A 21,543-nucleotide genomic window follows, 5' to 3' on the forward strand; every position below is an offset into this window, starting at 1 on the left:
CCAGAACAGCTGTGTATACAAGGTGTTCAGTGTTGGACAACAACCGAGCCTTGAAGTCTAAGAACTCATGAGGCTGTAAAACCTTCCCTGAAGCTCTGAGCGCTCCAGCAGCACAGCAACAACACAACCACTGAAATGTCAGAAGTTTGGACTCTTCAGAGACCAAACTGAGTAACGGAGCAGGAAGGACCTCGGTCAGGGAGGAGACCAGGAAGTCAGCGGTCCGTCTAACAGAGCTTCACAGTCCTCTGCAGAGACGGAGAAGCTGCTGGAAGGACGAACATCTCAGCAGCTCTCCATCCATCAGGACTTTATGGCTGCATGAAGACGCTCTGAGTACAAGACAGGACAGCCGGCTTGGAGCTCATCGGACGGCATCTAAAGGAAGAAGATCCTCTGGTCTGGTGAGACTCAGACTGAACTCTTTGGTCTGAACTTCCAGCACGACGGCTGAAATCTCAAACCCTGAACTAGACCCAACATGTGCTCCATCACTGGACATAGCTTTGTGTGAATAAGCTGCATCTCTTCAGACTCACCGCTCTGTAGCAACGCGTCACTTCCTGAAAGCCTGGATGCTGGTTGGAGGTGTGTTACCGTGGTAACCCACCAACCTCATTCCTTCTTCCTGTGCAGGCGTCTGCTGCCTGATACCAGACAGGATCCTGAGGTTGTTACGCTCCGTTTGCATCTCTGACTTGAGCTGCAGAGGACAGAGCTGAGCTGCCCTGGACTCTGAGCACCGTAGCTCATTAGGCGTGTCACTACTGCATTGCATTGTGGGATGCTGATGTCGGCGTGGCGTCCGGTGCTTGTGCTACCGGGTTGGTACGAAGGTTTCAGACACTAAGAACGCTCACGTTCCACTTTAACTACTAAACATCGTGTTCATCTCAGAGCCAGCGTACGTCTGCTGAACAGCATCCCTACAGTGAAGCACGGTGGCGGCAGCATCATGCCGCGGAGCTGCTTCTCAGCACGAGCAACTTGATGCTTCACCTTTCACACACACAGAGACCCCAAGCAAACAGCCGAGGCAGCACCACAGCGTCTTCAGGACCAGTCTGACCGTCACTGGGCGGTCCAACCAAAGTCAAGCAGAGACCTGAAGGTGGAAGTTCAGACGCTTCCATCAGTGTGATCTGCTGAAAGAGCAGGATGGACTGCACAGGTCCAAACAAGAAGACTGGACGCTGCTGCCAGTACAGTCTTATATGGTGCAGCACAGCTTTTACAAACATGTTTTCACTCGACAGTAAACAGGATGTTAAATACATGTACATGTGGAGACGGAGGTTTCTGAGATCAGAAACCTCCAAACCTGCTGTCCTGAAGGGAGCCGATGAAATAAATGAAACAGACTTCATTATCCCGTGAGCAGCGACAGGCGTGTCCCGTTTCCTTTGAATCCATGCGAGCAATGTGACATTTCCATCGGCAGCAGGCTGGATGCAAACAGATAAACATCAGGCTGGTATGGTGACGGGAGGAGATGTGAAACGTCCAGGTTCACCACCTCCTTTGAATCTGTGCTTCACCTTCATGAGCTGACATGAGACAGCGGCCCGGTTCTGTGTAGTTATCACAGACTGTCTGTAATTTGAACTGTTCATAGCAGAAGGAGGAGGTTGGGTAGCTGAGTGGAGAGACCACGGTGGAGGCAGCAAACCAAGGCCTGGGCACGACCTTCATCTCCACCCACGTTGGTCAACCATCCCAGGCACCCAATCATAGAGGAGAAGGAGCAGAAGGCAAGATATAATACTACTGATCAGCTTTGAGAGCCTAAGGTTGATGAATTGCTTATATTTGTCTTAAGAGAAGACAGATCAGTGCATGAAGCACCCTCAGCCACCAGGACTGATCTGAGACGGTGTCTACGTATAGACAGAACACCCAGACCCAGACCCAGACCCAGAGCAGAACCGGCTGCATGATGACGTCTAACAGTCTCTCACTACTCTGGTGTTTAGCAAATAGAAGTGATGCTGGTGATCCGGACTGAGCTGAAATAAGAAACCTTGAGTCTGATTTAATGTCAGATGTGGAGAAAAAACAGGTCTTATGTCTTTTAATAAACTTGTGGTTTCAGCTTTCTCTGTACAAAACAACAACACAAGAGTCACTTCAGATTTTAATCTGTAGCCGTTGGATGTGTAACAAATCTGAATCTTTAAACCCAGGTCACATTTTCTGTATATACCGTCTTTACCTCTGCAGGCTCGTGGTTTTGTGGCCACAAAACATTTTCCGATGCCCTGTAGCACGCACAGCTGTGTACGTAACGAATGATGTGAATTTGATTCAGTAAAAACATGACTGGAGCTACGAGCTGCCCAACAAGTGTCATGGTGCGACTTAACCCAGTAGAAGCTGAAGCCTCTTGAACATTTACTGATAATTAACTGTGACAATAATTATGGACCTCGTTTAATATTAGAGCTAAAGATGCTAAAGTATTATTAGATGTGGAACTGAAGCTCAGTTTAATATATTAGCTGGTTGTCATCCATGCAAGGAGAGATTTGTTGTTCACAGAAGCATTACTACCATGTGTTCTCTATGCACTGCTTATCCTTTCAGGCAGGTTCACCTGGACAGGTAACCAGTCCATCACAGGGAAAACACACAGACAGACAACCAGCACACTGACATTCACACCTACGGACTATTCAGAACCACTACCTAACCTGTGGGAGGAAGCTGAAGCTCTCGGTAAAACCCACACAGGCACAGGGAGAACATGCAAACTCCACATGGACCTTGAACGCCTCACAGAAACACCCCTCCAGCCGTGAGGCCACCGGTCCACCTGTACCTGCTCTTAGCACAAGGCGTGACCTGGAGGCAGCACAGACCGGGCCTCGTCACAAGCGACACCTCACAGTCTGAACATCCGCTCATCGACAGACCCTAAATGTACAGACGTTCCCTAAACGCCTCACCGTGCTGCCTGGGCCTGAGGTGTGCTCAGACAGGTGTGTGACCAAAGTGTCAGAATGGTCCAAGATGACGAAGGGATCAGCCGCCTTCATCTTCAAACACGCTCCAGGCAGAACCACAGCGTCTTCCCCAGTACGGCCAAACCAGTCGCTGCCAGTTAGAGCGACACCAGAACACCTTCCTCACTCATTTTGCTTCTACTTATTTCACTTCAGCATCGTATGCACCAGACAGATCCAATTCAAAGCATCAGAAGTCGCCTTCAGTGACGTGCACGTTCAGCTTTATCCCAGAGGATGAACCAGGCCGGACTGACAGAACCACACTGCTAACTGGAGCCATCACAGCTTCAGCGCCGACCCAGCAGCTAGACCGGTCCGACCGGAGACTCCAGGACTGCTGGAGTCTCATCACAGCCCTCTTAGCCTGCTGGTGGCTCACAAACATCACAGTGTTCCAGGAATGTTCACAGATTTAAACTGACACGCTGTCAAAACGTTTTCAAACATCTCTCGCCGTCTGGAGGCCTCAGTGCTTCTGCACCAAGCCTCTGGTCACCATCAGCAGAACTGAGTTTCACCTACCAGCTTTGAACGCCTCCTTAAACAGTCGCTGTAATGTTCTGTGAGGGCCTCCAGAAGAGCAGATGTTTCTGCACAACAGACTTGAACAGACTGGTGTCCTCACCTGTCAGCGTGGGGCTGCACCAGCAGGGGGCGCTGGAGGATTGGCTATGATGTCACCCTGGTGGGCGGAGTCAGCTGGTCCGAACCCGGAAGTTGTCCGGCAGGTAACAGGAGCCTTTGTGCTGGACAGCGCCACCTACTGCAGCCAATCATCACTAAAGTGCGCCGCTTATGGGTTTAAAGGACGATTTCACTCCAAATGTACTTTGAAGGTTATTCATGTCCGAGCACCAACATTAAAGGTCTACTTCAGCCAGAGAATGCGTTTCATGGTCTTCATTTTATGACTCTTTGTGGTGGTTTTGTGTTTTCTTTTGGTTTCCTTCCGTCTGCTCGTGGTTTTGTGTCATACTTTGTGTCTTTTTGTTGTAGCTGTGTGCTGCTTAGTGTCTCATGGTGGTCATTTGATGTCTCTTTGTTGTAATTTTGTGTTGTTCGGCGTCTCTTGGTGGCAGTTTTGTGTCTTTTTTTTTGTCATGTAGTGTCTCTGTGTGGTGATGTTGTGTCTCCTTTGGTTTCGGTCTGTGTGCTGCTTAGTGTCTCAGTGTTCATTGTATGACTCTTTGTGGTGATTTTGTGTGTTTTTACGGTGGTTTTGTGTCTGATTTCTGGTGGTTTTGTGTCGTTCGGTGGTTCTTGTGTCTGTTCATTTGTCACTCGCTGGTAGTTTTGTGTCCTTCAGAAGAATCAGAGGAATTACTGGGTTTTCGACTTTCAGACGGTCCTTGAACTCATCGTCTGTGATCAGCTGAGTTCAGAATCCTGATGTCATCGATATATCGCTTTGCTTTACGTCCCATTTTAAAAAGAAACACCGAAAACACATCGTTTACGCTCACCAGATTCTGTACAAGCCCTGGAATTCATTTATTTATTTATTGTTGTAATTTTAGTAAAATGAATAATTAAAGAAGTTCATCTTTTATTCATTTCTTCTCTGGTCTCCATCGTCCTGACTGAGTCCTGCTGACAGAAGACGTCTCTGTGAGTAGAGATGCAGAGCGGTCGTTGTGCTGCAGCGCCCCCATGTGGTGGCTCACAGCACCGACATGAAGCAGGTCCGAGCCGACGCAGAACCCTCAAAGTTCATCAGCAGTTACCTTCAGGAATGTTTTAATGTGGCGTCCTAAAAAGGTCATTAGTGTGCTGACGGGGTAGAACCGCCGCTGTCGTGTTCTCCAGAGATTACCCAGCTAGACTCGTCTACGTTCCAAAAAGGTTCTGTGGAAGTTCTGCGAATGTTTTTTTAGCAGGAGGTTTTCTTTCTGATCCCAGAACGTTCTCCTTAAAGGCAGGAGAACGAAAGATGTTCTAGAAATGTTTGGGGAAAACATTTTTAGACTATTATGTTTACTAAATGTTGCACTGAGAACGCTCTTCCTTTGTCATTATGCAACGCTGTGGGAACATTTTATAGACTCTGTAATGTGTTCTGCTAACAACATCCCCAAAACATCCTCAGAACACTGCAGGTAGAACGTTCCACCTTTACAACATATAACACTACAGGAGAAGGAAGGAAGTTCTGTCCTGTGAGGTTTCACAGTAAAATGTTCCCTCAGCAAATGTCTGACAAAGAACGTTTTGTAATATGAGGAAAGTTTATGATTCAATAAAGACATAATTATTTTATTTTAGAGATATTTTCATTCAAACAGCCTCAAATTTCAACGTGTGAAAAATGTGCTGAAAGTGGGTCATATAAATATATATGTATACATGTTGGAAAGTATTTGATATATGAGGATAAAGTCTGACAAATGCCAGTTCAGATATTCATCGTTTATGATAATAAAGTTTAAAGCAAATCAGAGATGATCAAGCAGAAGGTTCCTGATGATGTGAGATGGAACAAACCCCACAGCTGCTTTAGGATATAACCCATGAATGAATAAAAAGACTGAACTGTGTATCCCTCCACACCAGGAGGGCAACATGTTTTTCATAATCATACACTGTCGGGTAGAAAAGTTGTGTTCGTTTATGAGACTGATTTAATAAAAGGCAAAAATGAAAAACACTTTATGTAACAAAACAGTGACAACAGCCGTTTCATCTCTATTTACACACACATGTGCACACAGCATACCTCTACTGCAGCAGGAAGGTGAAATGTAAAACACTGTCACGTGTCACTGGTTAAAAGGTTTGCTCACTGATGTTACTGTGTGAATATGCAACACAGACACATGTCGCTCAGGTCCGGTTCTCAGGAGGCAAAAGCATCCTCAGCGGAAACCTGAGTGATGAGTTGTCGTCATTAAGCTGTGAGTGGAAGCTCGACCATCATGCAACGCAAACGGGTCTGCTGTCGGGCCGGACCCAGCGCTCGCTCGCTGTCCAAATACTGTCACGTGGTTCCAGCTAGAGGTCGAACAGACGCTGACACAGCACATGGAGGTAACTGATAAAGTTACAAGCAGTAAAGTCCCAGACAAAGTTAGCCTAGCGGTCTGACGTTTAGCTCCGCCCACCACCTGAAACGCAGCAGGGTCAGGTCATGGTTCTGTGGTTTACGAACACACAGTGGAGGGAATGTTCCCACAGAAGTGATGCTGTAATTTGCTGTGTCTGAAGAAGTTTCAGGTCATTGCAGATGTCGTGTTCACCTCCTCTGGCAGGAGTCTGAGGTGCTGCTGGTTGTTCTGTTAGCAGACGTAGCGTCTGAATGTAGCGTGGTGCTACGCATCCACAGGGTCACCCACTTGGTAGGCGTGCACTAGCAGGTCAGTAGGTGGTCACATGACAGCCGTTTCACCTCCGAGGCGTAGAACCAACATGGCGGCTCGGCTGCAAACTCGCGGTTTTATTACGAAAACCGTTCAGCGAAAAGTATTTCTGAAAAGATCTGAGGAGAGAAACAAGCCATCAACCTGTCCTCACGTTAGTTCAGCAGCAGCTAGTCCAGCTGTTTTATGACAGCTCCACACGGCCACAGAGCTCCGCTCCACATTTACATGAAGGAGAAGTCCAGTCGACTTCATGCTTCACTGGGATCATTCATCACTGATCGATGCTGTGGCTGATGACTGAAGGAAACGTAATCAGAATGTGTCCTGCTGGAAGTTTACCTCACCGTTACTGACACCTGTGCGACAGCAGACGTAAACAAAGAACTGGACTAAAGCTGATACTGCTGAGTTGAAAATACCTTGATCGGATCAGAACATTGCCTCTGATTAGACCACAAGCTGCTTCCTTGACTTCGGTTGTTCAGGGTCAATGAGGTTTGACAAAGTCAGACGATTGTCATCACCGTGATAGAAAGTTCTCAGTATTTGCACGTTACTGCTGTTTGATCCAGATAACAGCAGCTGTGAAGGAACCGGGTGATAATCTGGTTCAGGAGTCCACAGTACCTTCAGATGCACCTCAGTCACTCTATTCTGGGAAACCGGACCAGAGCTAGCTGCAGCTTGGTCTGTTTCCTCGGTTTGTTTTCGAACAGACGTCAACATGTGAAATTACAATTTAAAAAATACATTTTAACAGAAGCACAGAGACGTGCCTGAATGTCGGGTTTCTCAGTGAATTCTTTGGGTTGCGTGCAGGTCCGATTTCTGGCGTCAGCCTTAAATGATACCCAGGTTTTCATAGATGACGTCATCCAGAGACTCATCGCTCGGCGTGGTGGCGCTGACAGCGGCGGCGCCGGGACACGTCGTGGGACTCGACGATGGAGGCGTCTTGCAGACTTTAGCATAAAGGTGCTCGAACGGGTCGGGTTTGGTTTGGGTTCTTTCAGACGGCTTGTCCGTGTTGCTCATGGGCTCAGCGTAAATGGGTTCCCTGTTTGCTTTGCTCTGCAGGACGTCGACCTGTTTATTCTGGTCCGGGCTGATTTTGTCGAACACCTCTGAGTAGACGGAGTCCACGGTCCTGGCGCTGGAACGTGGAACCGAGGAGGCAGGAACCGGAGGCTCTCTTGAACTCGGGGGTTTCAGCGGGAGAACGCTCGCAGGGTCGACGTACAGCGCCGTGGTTGGTTTCAGCACCGGCCGGATGCAGTCGCTTGGGTCGGCATAGATGGCCTCCGATTGGCCGCCGTGATGACCTCCCTCGTGCGTGGGGACCAATGGGAGCGGCATGAGGGTGATGGGAGCCGGCTGAGCCGACTCTGGTTTACCCACCAAGTCTTCCTGAACGGGTGAACGCTTCTCCGACGCCGGAGATGTCCTCAGCTGGTTCTCCAGGAGGGCGGCCATGCCGGTCACGTCGGGTATTTTGGGGAGAGGAGAATGAGCCTGAATGTTGGCCGCCGGCGCTTTCTCAGCCTCCAGGCTTTGGTTGCCTGCAGATGAAGTCTTCTGTTTGATGGTGCTCTGGATCAGGGAGAATATGTTCTCGGCCTGCTGCGTCTCAAAGGTGAAGGTTCCAGGACCGGAGTGGCAGCGCCGGCCTGCCTCGATGGTCAACGTCAGCTGGAAGGAGACCACAAGAACAGAACTCAGTCCGACGCAAACGGCACTCGTCAAAGTTCACGTCTGTGCATCAAAGTAAAGTTTGTTTTTCCAACTATGACCAACCACAAACAGAAAACAGACTCTTCTTTCATTGATTCACTGTCTGTTAATGTCATAAATCGAGCAGGGAAGAAACGGCTCCTTTTTCATTTAGTCTCATTTTTATCTGTCGGCTTCATTTCAGGAAGTAAAAACCGCAAACGTAACGAGAGGGTGACCCGGAAGTAACGTTAAACTGTCAAAATAAAAGTGGAACTCTTAGAACTGTGCCGTCAGCAGAACAGGACGCTTTGTGAATTCATCTGCATCTTCAGATAAACCTACATGTAGCTCGTTGGTTAAATATATAGGAAGATTATTTTAGTTCATGTGTGTTAAGATTTTGTAAACACAACATCTGCAGTCACCAGCAGAAGCAAGAGTCAGTTTTTTGGTTCAAAATGAAAAAAAGAGCAATTTTCTTCATTTTTTCATATTTGGGAGTGAAAACAGAAAAGCTCAGAGCCGTGGCCGTCCTGTTGCACCTTGTCTTTCCCGTATCGCCTCAGCAGCTCGTACGGCCACTCTCGGACAACCTTCTTCTTCTGCGCTTCCCTCAGCAGCAGCGCCTCTCGGTCCACCTGCAGCCAGTACGCCCCCTGCAGGCCGCACCGTGTCGCCGCGTCGGTCCTCTGAATCACCACCCAGAACTCCGGGGCTGTGAAGACGCAGGAGAGTCGAACAAACGAGCTCAAGTTTGATGAATCAGAACACTGTGTGATCCTTTAAGCACCTTTAAAATTGCGACAACTTGATTTTGCAGCGAAAGAAACCAACGAATGAAGTGCATCAGTGTAAACGTGACATACGGGGAAGCATTCAGCTCTCATTTACAGGTGTGTTCTCAGGTGTAGAAGTTTTAGTTTTAAAGAGTGAGTCTGATTTTGCATCATGCGAGGCTGTCCTCCCGTTATTTTGTTGAGCGACCTCTAGTGGTCACGTCAGTCGTTTCAGCAGTGGCCAAAGTAGCTGTGACACAAAGTGACATTGATCCAGACAGGGAGGAGGTTGGGGCGGATAGATGAACAACAAAACATCAGACCTTCTGAACTTAAAAACCATCATTTTTACTCACTGTGGGCTCATTTTTTATTACAATATGAAGTCCTGCACATCTATGGAAGTTTAGTGTTTACTTTTTTAGGCTGAAGAAAATTTGAACATGTCCACCATTTTGTGTCCACAGATGTTTCCACCACTGGAGCTCATGTGGTCTCCTCGTCCTGCAGATGTTGAGCTGTCTCCACGTCTCCAGACTTCTCCTCGAACGCTTTTTTTCCCTTTTTTTTTACATGTTCTTGTGTGAATGGTTTAAAATCCGATAATTTAGATGAAAAACCACAATTTGAAGTTACTTTTCCAGATGGAACGGCCCGTCACACACCACTATATATATTATTATATTATTATATTATATATTATTATTATACAGCAGCTCTTTCTGCACTGAAGAGACCTGGTTTTTCTTTCTTTCTTGTTATGTTCCTAGCTAATGGATCTGGATGACATCCTTAAGAAGATAACATGCCTTTCAAACTTCCAACATTATTATTTTTGCCATACTGTTTTCTACAGTGCAGAAAAGACGTGTTTCCAGTCTTTGTGTGGTTCTGGTTCCACAGAGCTGCAGGACTTTATAATGAGCCACAGTGAGGAAAAACAGCCAGAAGCTCAACAGAACGAGGAGACCTGGACGTGAAAACACTCGGACCACCTTCATCTGCTGAGGCGTATATCTGGTTCTCCTCCATGTGGCGCTGAGTCGAGCCCGAGCCACCTCCTCTCTGTGAAAGACACAAAAGTGGATTACACACCAGCGTTCTGCCGGCTGGCGTTCTACCTGCAGCGATGGTTACCACGGCACTAATGCTAAACGATACCTGGAACGTGCTGTGGCACAGCTTGTCCACCCAGTCCACGCACTCGTCTTTGAGCGCAGCGAACACCATGGTCCTGTCCTGGGTCTCCACGCAGAACGCCGCCATGTTCTCCTGCAAACAGACAGCAGCTTGTAGCATTTGCGTTGCCTTCACTCATGCATGCAGCGAGGCGGCGGCGGCGGCGGCGGCGGGCTGACCGTGGGACAGGCCTCGGCGTTGGGCGGGAGTCTGAGGACGCTGAGGAGCTCCGACAGCCGGACCACCTTCCTGTCGCCGTGGGGCTGGTGGTGTCTCCGGACCGCGGCGCCGAGATCGCCTCCAGCGCCGCCTCCTGGAGAACAGAGACCCAGCTGGAGTGTTTGATTCTGGAAACATTCCAAGAAAGTTCTGCTAACGTTTCTCGCCAGAAGTTTTGTTTGAGTTCCCAGAACGTTCTGACTGAAAACATTCCAAAAGTGTTTGGTGATGACGTTGATAGATCATTATGCTCTAACGTTCTCAAAGCCTGTTACCCTGAGAACGTTCTCCCTTCGTTATCATGTCACACTCAGGAACGTTGTGGGAACGTTTTAAAGGTTCTGCAGTGTGTTTCTTGAGGATATCCGGCAGAATGTTCCACATTAATTACTGCCGTCACATCACAGGAACGTCTTAAGAAACAAACAACGTTCCGTCATCCAACGTCTCGAGAACATCTAGAAAACATTTTCTGAATGTTGGTTTCACAACGTTCTCCCTTTGTTGTCAGGTAACACTGTGGAAACATTTTATAGATTCTATAATGTGTTCCGTCAGTAACATCCCCAAAACATTTTCAGAACATTAACGGCAGAATGTTCCACCTTTGTTAACATTTCGTGGTGCAGGAACGTTCTGTCATCTGACGTCCCGAGAACGTCTTGAAAACATTTTCTGAATGTTGCATTGAGAACATTGTCTTAATGGAAACATCTGATAGAAGAACGTTCTACAACGTGTTCTACCTTTAATACATCACAGTATAAAACATTCTGGATGTAAAATGTTTTGTCACCTGAGGCCTCAGTAACATCTTGAAAATGTTTGTTAAATGTCAGTTTAAGAACGTTCTTCCTTTCCTGGAACACTGTGGAACGATGGGGGAACGTTTTACAGAATCCATAATGTGTTGTCTCAACAACATCCCCAAAACATTTTCAGAACACTACAGGCAGAATGTTCTATTTTTGTTCATGTATTGCACTGTGGAAATGTTTTACAAAGAACGTTCTGTCATCTGATATATGACGTTACAGGAACATCATGAAACGTTCTGTGTAACAGTCTGTCATCTGAGGCCTCGATGACGTCTGGAAGATACAGCAGCAAGACAGAATGCAAATGATGTTCTAACTTTTCAGGGTTCTCGAAGCAAATTGTGGACTGAAGGAGACAAATCAGAGGTCATTAAGGCTCTCATAAGAATGCAACATAGTGGATTTATGGTTCTGGTTTTGTTTTGATTCAACTCTTTATGTTCTCCGTCTTTGTCTCCCGTGATTCTCAGGTTATGTCGCCGTCTGTTTATTTGAGCTATTTCCTGTTTTATTTTGAAATCGCCTTTCCTCGTGTGTCACTTGTGTCTTTACTTCCTTTATTCTAATTCTATCTATCTATCTATCTATCTATCTATCTATCCATCTATCTATCTATCTATCTATCTATCTATCTATCTATCTATCTATCTATCTATCTATCTATCTATCCATCTATCTATCTATCTATCTATCTATCTATCCATCCTTTATGAGTATTTACCCTGAAGACGTGTACCAACAACTGAGTAATGATTAAATGTGATGTGATTGAAGAGAATATTCATGTAGAAGTTGTTTTCTCTCAGAGGGACCAAAGCAAACTTCATTATTTATAGAGAGAAAGCGGATTCCCTGTGTAACAACACCTGACACTTCAGTGGAAACATCAGAACGTTTAGGTCCTGATACTTAACTGTCTTATGAATGTTCCATGTCAGAACTTTATTGACGAGTTACTGTCCTGTTCTAGGAGGCTTTATTTTTTAGCATCTTGTATTTGTTTTCCTGTTTTCTGTTGTCTGTCTTTTGCTCGTTGTTTAAATCGAGCTATAAAACTAAACTTGGTTTGAATGCAGCTGAACCTCCGTCACCGGTCGACGTCCGGTCCAACCTGGACGACAACAAGCTGGTAAAAAGCTGCTGTTTCTCTCGTCTTCTGCTCCTTGAAGCCACTTTAGGGTCGAGAAAATCATTCTTAGTTGCCAGAAACTCGGGAGGCGTGAATAAGATTACACTGAAATGAAAACGAACATGCAAGTACAACAACAGACACTAGAGGGCGACATTTTCACATTTATGTCTGCAGCTGAAGCTTGTGATACTATCTTGGATTGTTTGTTAGATATTCTATTTACTGGAGATGATTTGGAGCAAAACTCCTGCATCGTGAACAGATTGAACGGTTTCTGTTCAGAGGTTATAAAGCACATGATTTAGCTTTAAGCTACCTGCTATCGAGGATACGGAGATACGAATGAGAAAACATGAAAACACACTCATTCAGCATCGCACAGCAAGAAGGAGATGCTCTTTATTCTGAGGGTAGTAACAGTGGGATGTTTTATTTCCCGTCTGCAGCGAACCAGGAATACAAACCGGTAACAGAGTTTAATACGGCGGCTGACGGGGGCAAATGACGTGCATATACAGAAACATGCTGCAAAAAGAAAAGGCTGCACATCCAGTCACACAGCGGAGGTGCCCCGGGCCTCAAGGGTCTTCAGCTTCTCAGTCACTGTGCTGATTTGGGTGCTGAAGTGGCGTTTTACTGCCACTCTCTGGTATTTATGTTTATCCATGGAGACGCACCTTTCATACAGCTTTTACCTCAACTACCGTTACCTGCCCCTCAGGTGAAAAGCTCACTACTGCCCCTAGAGGCCTGGGGCACTTCTGTTGTGTGACTGGATATGCAGCGCTTTCCTTTTGCAGCCCGTTTCTGTTTATGCAGCTCGTTTGCAGAGGAGGAGCTTCTAAGTTCTCCAGACATCCTGTGCTCAACACAGCTCAGGAACAAGCGCTGCTACGGTCCAGCAGCAGTCTGTAGACCACCTCAAACAGCCTTCAGGCTCGCAACACACAAAAACGTCATAAACAGAAGTTGGTGCTTCACCTCGTACAGCTTAAAATGGAATGTGTGTTGAGTTGAAAGCTGAGCAGGAGGAGACACCTGCTGGGTCAGGAGCTACCGGCCGATTCTCCTTCTCTCAGTCGTGCTGCTGTGCGTCTGCATCAGTCTGAATCTCCACCTCGTGTCCTTTGGATTATTTATCACATGTGGAAACTGTGCAGAAGTAGTTCAGACGGAGCATCTCCATCCATCCTGTTGCCTCCTGACTCTGCACAATTCCTCCCTGCTCGTCACTTCTGCAGTGGTGGAAAGTAACTAAGTACACTTAGTTACTGTGCTCTCTGAGTTACTGCGTTGCTCTTTCCACTCAGCTAGAAGAAGACGTTTTACTTTGAGCTTCTCCTGCTGCAGATTTGACTCAATGGAAAACACGAGGAGCCGCTGAAGCACAACAGTTAGCTTCTGCCGTTAGCACAGTTCAGACGTCCAACAGTCAGTGAGTCGTCCTTCTGAACTTCTCACAGAGATTAGAGAAAAAAAAGCCCCAAAGATCGGCCCTCAGATTTATCTGCTGCCCCTGAATATGAAACTGGATGTAAAGGAGAGTGAAGGAGCTCCACCTGCAGAGTCAGAACCAGGACTTTAACTGATGGAGACCAGGTTCCTGTTCACAGCAGCAGCCTGGCCACCAGGTTCAGCGCTCAGTTTCCATCCATCCATCATTTATAAACCACTTCATCCTCACCAGGGTCATGGGGGGCGGAGTCTATCCCAGCTGACTCAGGGTGAAGGCAGGTTCACCTGGACAGGTAACCAGTCTATCACAGGGCTACACTTAGAGACAGACAACCAAGCACACTCACATTCACACCTACGGACAATTTACAATCACCAATTAACCTCAGCATGTTTCTGGACTGTGGGAGGAAGCCGGAGAACCCGGAGAGAACCCACGCTGCACGGGGAGAACATGGAGACTCCACGCAGGAAGATCCCGGGTGTCCTCACCGGGACGCGAACCGGCGACCTTCTAGCTGTGAGGCCACGGTGCTAACCACTGAACCACCTGCAGCCCGCTCAGATTGTAGTAATTATACAAACGTTTTGTCCCTAAAACCTACAAATAGTCTCAATATTGATCTGAATCCTGGTTTTGCTCAGCATCGAGCAGCACTCGTCGGTCCGTGGAGATATTTTGGCAACAGAAAGCAGGACTTTGACCAAAAACAGCTTCTCTGTCTGCAGTTTGCTTTAGTTTTTCTTTTGTTTTTTTGCAGTTTTGTTGCCACCATACAAATAAACGCGACTAAATAGTTTGACAAGTGCAAAGACGTCTCTGCTGGTGCTGCCTCCTTCACCAGTCACACCAGTTGCTCCAGAGTGGTTCCAGATAGACTCATTCTGCACTCACATCTTTCTACCTCAGTGGTGCTGGAGGCCCTTTACGGTGTTTCCCATTCATGCCATCAGGAGCAACTTCAGGTTCAGTGTCTTGCCCGAGGACACTTCTGAGGGACCGGGGATTGAACCACCTCGCAGTCAGTGGACGACCCGCTGAGTCACAGCCGCCCACCTCAGTAACTTTCATGTAGACGAAGGACCGTCCTGTGACGTGGGATCTGGTTTTCTTGATGCAGCCACCTGTGAACGTCTGGGCCAGGCGTTCTCTTAAAGCTGCCACCAGATGACACTGATGCATCTGGACTCGAGGCAGCACGACGCTGCACGAATCCCTCCCGCCTGCACAGCGAACTCTCACCTGCTCTAATCTCATCAGGCAGCTGAACAGAGCAGGTTAACCCCTCTGGCCCTGGTGTCGGCTCCGGCACGTATCTGCGAATAAAACACAACCTGCTGCCACTTTTAGAAGCGAGCAGACGCCGCCGAGTGCCGCTCTGACTAAAATGGACGCGGCGTCGCTGAGCTGCGTTTCTGTGGCCTCAGAGTTGTTTGTATTTTTAGATCAGGCCTCACAACAGCAGCATCACTGACTCGCTGCTGGTCTGACTCCTCCCCGTTCTGCAGGCGGACCGCTGGAGCCAACACCAGCCAGTTAGGTTTAAACTATATCATCTGCCGTTTTCTCAATAGTCTGTGCAGTTTCATGTCTTCAATTCATGTGCAATATTTCATTTTTACTTTATTTTCAGATGCAGTATTTCCTTCTATCTTCAGGTGTGATGTTACTTCTTGCCTGCTACCCCTTAATAAAGTTTTATCTTCTCTTATTTTATCTTATTTACTCTGTGATTTACAGTTTTAATTAGTTTCTGCTGCAGTTTTTCACATCTTGTGTTGTTCCTGCGTTCACATCTTCAAATGTGACTTCATGCAGTTCAGACTTGTGGAGCGCTGAGAGTGAAATCTTCCTACGTCAGATTCAAACACCGTCAGATTGGTAGCTGCTCGCTGTCAGAAAGCATCTCAACCTGCAGCTGAAGGTTCAGAAAAGTGCTCCAGAGGCTGAGCGATAAACCACAAACTGAACCTGAACCTCTGACCGCTGCATGGTCAGAACGATGCTTCCACCACCGACAGAACAAAGGAGACAAACAGTGACAGAAGATCCTGTACCTCCCATGTCCTGGATCTCCAGCCGGCCGACTCCACTGCTGCTGGGCGGAAACAGAGACAACCACACCGGCTTCCACTTCTGAGGAGAAGGATGAAAAATTAACAGATTAGATTCATTATATTAAAAATTCAGGCTCCACAGCAGGAACTGAACCTAAAGTGAGTCCATCTCTGGTTCCTTCATCTCTGCTGACAGACTCCTCAGCATGGAGGAGACCAGAGTCCACTAAGTTCTGCTCACATGTTCTTCACTCTGTTTCCTTCAGCTGCTCTACCTTTCTCTGGAAAACACCTCAAAGGGCTTCTGGTGGACTCAGACCAGGACTCAGACTGTCCAGGTCCTGGTTCCACTTGGTTCTGCTGTAGAAGCTCTTGATGATGTTGTTCTGTGGATGTTCTCCTGCTGGAATGTTCCTCTTCTTCATCTGGTCAGCCAGTATCCTGGTTCATCCTCAGACATTCATGGAGCTTCTAGAAACGTCATCAACACCTTCTGCCCTCATGCAGCCCCACATCATGATGCTGCCACCTCCGTGCTTCACTGGCAGGACCATGATCCACTGTGGTGGTCCTGGTCAGGTTCACACCAAACATCTGGACTCCATGTGAGCCCAACACATTGATCTCCATCTGACCAGAGGATGTTCTCCAGCATCCATCAGGCTTCTGTTCATGTTCTCTGGTGAACTTTGATGTGGAAGTTTAGCTGTGAGCAGCAGCCAGGTTTAGTTCTGCTCCTCCGTCCATAGAGGCTGATGTTCTGAAGTGTCCTTCACACTGTGTGAGCTTCACACTAACTCTGGTCTCCATTGATCAGCCCTGTGCCAAGTCTGAAGCAGCTGCCTTTGTCTGGTGTCCACAGCTCCATAGTGACAGTAGTTGACTGTCCGTGGAGTCATTGTAGGAGGACGACCACTGCAGCCCTGATCAGTGCTGCTGTGGCTCCTTCTGGACCTCCTGGTTCCTGCTCACACTGGGCTGCACTGGGTTCTAGCTGCTCACTGATCTTCTGGATCCTTCTCCATCTTTGTCCAGTCTCTCAGTCAGATGTTTCTCCTCCTCTGTTCATGTCTTCTCCATGTGGAGCCATGATGCAGACAGACCATAGGTCCAGAGCTGAGAAGGTTCTGCTCCTTGTAGAACCCTGTTCATGCAGTTAGACTGACTGGAAACCACATCCTGGATTCATTCACTGAGTTTTTACCTTGGAGCTTGAATTTCCAGTGAAGGCTCTGCAAGTGTTTGTCTTTTCAGATAATGCAGTTACTGAGACGTGGTGCAATTTTGAGTCATCTGACATTCGAGCGGCGTTGCGTGGCGACGTCCCGCCCTCTGATGCGTTCGGTCTGCACCTACGTCATGCACTAGTTTCAGCTTCTCCTTATCAATGGGATTCTCAGTTTCAGCCCTCCCACGTGTGACACAGAGAGGTAAACATTAGTCACACTTTCTGTTTGTGGGTCACGTAAAGCTACAGACCGACGCCAGCACAGAAAACCTCCACACACCTCTGATCCTTTCAAAGTAAAAGAAGAAACGTGCGTGTGTCTTAGTTGTTTCAGGGCTGCAGTTACAAATCAAATGTTGGTGATCTCAGGCTGTCGGCGGCGTGTCGGGAACCTGCTGCTCTCTCTGACCCTGAGCGTGTCTGTGCTGTGCAGGAATGTGTAGCGAGCAAACTGCTGTGTTTCAACTTGTTCTTTTGGATTCCTGCTCTGGAGTCTCATCTGAGCAACACACACAGAAACAAACCTTCCTACCGGAGCTGTGGCTGGCTTTTCCTTCACTCTGCTCGCTGTGGAATCTGAATGAAGCCGAGGGGAAAATAATATCTGTACACATGTTGAAGAGTTAAATCATGCTGAGTCAGCACGGCAGCTCGTCCTCTTTTATTCTCAGACTGTTCTACGTCGTCTCGCATCAGTTTTTTAGGTAAATGGTGTTTTTTATTACTAGAATCACAACACTAGACAGTTATTATCCCCCAGAAGTGAACACGGCTGCAACTCAGACTCATAAATGTTGGCGTCGACCGAGAAACAACAAAGTGTTCTGAACTTACTTTTCCAGCTTTGTGTGGCTGCAGGTAAACCTTCCCTGTTTTGCTGTGAGAGTCCATCTGGGAAGGAAACGCTCTTCGGTACGAACCTTTGGACTGAGAGAGACGTCTGAGGGCTGTTTCTTTGCCGAGCAGCAGCGCTGGGCGTGTCCACGGGGAGGCTTCTGAAATACGATCCTCACCTGGAACACGCTCAGGTAGACGCAGCAGGACAAAGTTCAGAACAACCGATTCAGTGTTGGCACTGAGAACCCACACCAAGTTCATCGACCGCCACATGTGACTGCTTAGTCTTGACTTGGGACTTGTTAGTCTTGACTTGGCCCTTGACTTGGGATTTGTTTAGACTTGACTTGAGACTTGTTGATCTTGATTTTGGACCTGTTGGATATGATGCAGGACTTGACTTGTGACTTATTGGTCTTGACTTGGTCCTTTTTTTTTTCTTTTTTTTTTAAAATCTCAACCCGGTACTTGACTTGGGACTTGTTGGTCTTAACCTGAGACTTGATTCAAGACTGATTGGCCAAGACTTGGGACTTGAATTGTGGCTTGTTGATCTTAACTTGAGACTTGACTCAGAACTGACTGGTCCAGACTTGGGAACTGACTCAGAACTGGTTGGTCTAGACTTGGTGTCAGGGAATGGTGATTTTGGCCCTGTGTTTTTGTTCTCCTCCAGGCGTCCACCAGAGGGCGTCCTGGAGGAATTCTCAGTGACTGATTCCCTGCAGGTGTGTGAGCTACACACCTGCAATTCATTTGGGTCGTCACCACCGGTATAAGAGGAGCCTTCAACATTCCCTCTTTGCCTGAGTGCTGCCCTACATGGCAACTTCTAGCCACCACCCGAGTATTTCTTCCGAGTTTCCTCCGAGCCTCCCTTCGTGCCTCTTTCCGAGCTTCTGCTCCTGCCTCGCCTTCATTGAGGATTTTTTCCCTATGTTCCTGATCCACATTTTGTGCTTCCCACCTGCATCGAACCCAAGTCTTGTCCATTGCTCCCAGGACTATCACCGCACAACTGGTAACAACCCCGCCTCGTTTTCATTCTCATCTTTACAACATCAGTTTCTACAATAAACCTTATTTTTGATTCCATCTCTCCTGAGTGTCATTTCTGCATTTGGGTCAACCAGCCTAGTTATTCCGTGACACTTGGTACCTGGCTTGGAATTTGTGGGTTTTAACTTGGTACATGACTTGGGACCTATTGGTCTTGACCTGGGACTGGTTGGCAGAGACTTGGGACTTGTTGGACTTGCTGGATCACTGATTGCATACAAAGCTGTTCGGAGGTTTCCTGTATAGCAGCTTTGACTTGAAATGGGACTCGCTGGACTTGACTTGGGCCTTTAGGACTTTACTTGGGACTTGACATAAGACTTATTGGACTTGTTGGGCTTGACTTGAGACTTGTTGGACTCCACTTTGGATTCATTGGACTAGACATGAGACTTGTTGGGCTTGACTTGGGAGTTGACTTTGGACTTCTTGGGCTAGACATTGGACTTGTTGATATGGTATCGATTTAGGACTTGTTGGTCATGACCTGGGACTTGTTAAAGTGTTAAACTTAACTTGGGACTTGGTTTATGACTGTAAACCGATTTTTTACAAAAACATTTTGTGTGATCGATTTAAATCAACTAAAAATCGGACTATTTCACAGATATCTGGCGTTATTTAGAAGAAAAATAATAATAATGAAGATTTGAAAAAGAAAAGTAAAATAGTAGAATAATTTTTTTTTTTTTTAAAAGGTGTTTTAAAGATTTTCCCTGTTTTTAAAAAAAACTACAGACAGGAACCAGTAAAATCGCAGAAAAAAGTCTGAATTTACACGTCAACCGTTCAGTAAAAACTATAAATAACATCCAGATGAAAAATCTGTATTTTTAAAATTATGTTTTTTTCTTTGACAACATTTGACTGTATTTAAATTAGAAAAATGATCAATATTTTACAGATATTTGTTGTTGCATGAAATAAAGATTCTGAACATTACAGATTAAGGAATAGTAAAATTCAGTGTGCAAAAAACTCTCTAATTGATGAATCTTTATCAAATTTAGCAAATGTCCTTCTACATATGACAAAAACCTCAGTCAGATCAGCGATAACTGAGCCGAGGTTCTTCTATCAGATGGTTCGGTACCAGCAGCACCGACACGTCGCTCCTCACAGCAGCGATCTGAGCAGCTTCACCTCCACCGCTGGCTCTGGGCGACGTTAACGAGGCTTCTCTTCTCGTTAGCGATGAATCCAACCGACAGATTGACTTTTTCTGTGCCAGGGAATCAGAACGAACACACAATTAAAAGCTGCACAATTAAGACGCAGCGCGGCCGGATAATGAGGCGTCTGTGTTTACATCCTGCCGACCTCCTTCCAACACATGCATGGTGCAGAACCGCACCAGTACTCTGTAAAGAAAATACCTCTGTTTCACGTATCTGACTGGAACTTTTCAAAGAGTTGGATTACAGACAATAAAATGTTAAAAATTACCATAAAAACTGAATAAACCTGTAAATTACATCCACTTAAACAGCAACATTTAACAGATAAACGTATTTTTACATTTAATCACTGGAAACATAAATTATTTTTATCAAGCGTAGCATATTCACATTATAAATATGTAATGTAGCGTCGCCGCGAGCCGCCTGCAGCTCATTTGCATAAATCAGAAGTCAAGTCTACTTTATGCAAATGAGGCGCGGGGAGCGGAGGTCGGACGCCTCGTGAAAATGACAGATTCAGCTGCATAGCTTATTTCTCGTCTCAAATGTTTCCGGAAATACTTTCGCTGAGCGGTTTTCGTAATAAAAGCGAAAGTTTCCTTCTACAGGACTGCCGTCTGGTGATTGGGGAGCGGCTGTCATGTGACCAGCTAGCGGCGGCTCGTGCACGGCGAGCAAGCGGGTGATGTTTAGAAGCCCGGGAAAGTCGCCCCAGTGGACACATAGCATAACGAGTGAGCTCTTAATTCTCTCATTGAGACGGACGGAAGAAAAGAGGCTGATTCATGCTGAATGTGTCACTTTTGGTGAAAAGCAGATGTGACAGAAGAGAAACTCTCTGGTTCATTTTGCTTCGTGGCTGTTGGAAGGTGCTGAATGAATCCACTCCTCACGCCTCCCTGATACCAGAGACGGCAGAATAAAACCGGATGTTGACGGCTCTACTGGGCCCGGTTCTCAGAAGTATGTCGGGAGAACAGCATCAACAAAGCGCTGCGTCTAATTCAGGAAACACGTTTGGACAGGCTCCGCCCACCACCGCGGTCTGTCTGCACACGCTGTGAGGCCGCTGTGCCGATGCACAGAACCAGGTCACCAATGACAATCAAAGGCGTCCGCGACCGGAAGCTGCTCCGTAAAGGTTATTGAAGATCCCGGGAACAGACTGTGCAACCTGCCGGGTTCGATGCGCCGGCTGATTATTTGTGTGCACAGTATGTGGCGGATTAATTCTCATGCTGGGAGCAGCTGTGAAGTGATGTAATGAGGAGCGGTTGTTTATTAGCGAGCTCATGCGGCAGAGGGAGAAGCTGAGGCCTGCAGAGAGGCAGAGGGAGGCCTGACCCCAGATCTGTTCAGCATTTCACTGTCAGCCGCAGAATGGCCTAAATGAGGGTCATCGCCGCCTCCCCTCCCCCACAGGAAGGTCACCTCTGCAGACACTGGGAGCGCCGAGCCGGCATCCAACGTCAGCATCAACATCAACATCCAACATCAACATCAACATCAACATCAACATCAACATCA

General features: G+C 47.0%; 1 protein-coding gene across 1 annotated transcript; it reads right to left on the reverse strand.

Annotated features, from left to right (window-relative positions):
- Window positions 1–5,600: 5,600 nt before the first annotated feature.
- dok1a (docking protein 1a) lies at window positions 5,601–17,894 on the reverse strand. The gene is made up of 7 exons (XM_008300268.1): window positions 17,774–17,894; window positions 15,712–15,790; window positions 10,209–10,342; window positions 10,012–10,122; window positions 9,846–9,915; window positions 8,617–8,789; window positions 5,601–8,050 (listed from the first exon to the last, which is right to left on the reverse strand). Exons 1-7 carry the CDS (start codon window positions 17,828–17,830, stop codon window positions 7,202–7,204), a joined length of 1,473 nt encoding a protein of 490 aa, XP_008298490.1. The 5' UTR covers window positions 17,831–17,894; the 3' UTR covers window positions 5,601–7,201.
- Window positions 17,895–21,543: the final 3,649 nt, after the last annotated feature.

Source organism: Stegastes partitus, unplaced genomic scaffold (genome assembly GCF_000690725.1).
Source record: "Stegastes partitus isolate 25-593 unplaced genomic scaffold, Stegastes_partitus-1.0.2 Scaffold1519, whole genome shotgun sequence".
Classification (NCBI taxonomy): domain Eukaryota; kingdom Metazoa; phylum Chordata; class Actinopteri; family Pomacentridae; genus Stegastes; species Stegastes partitus.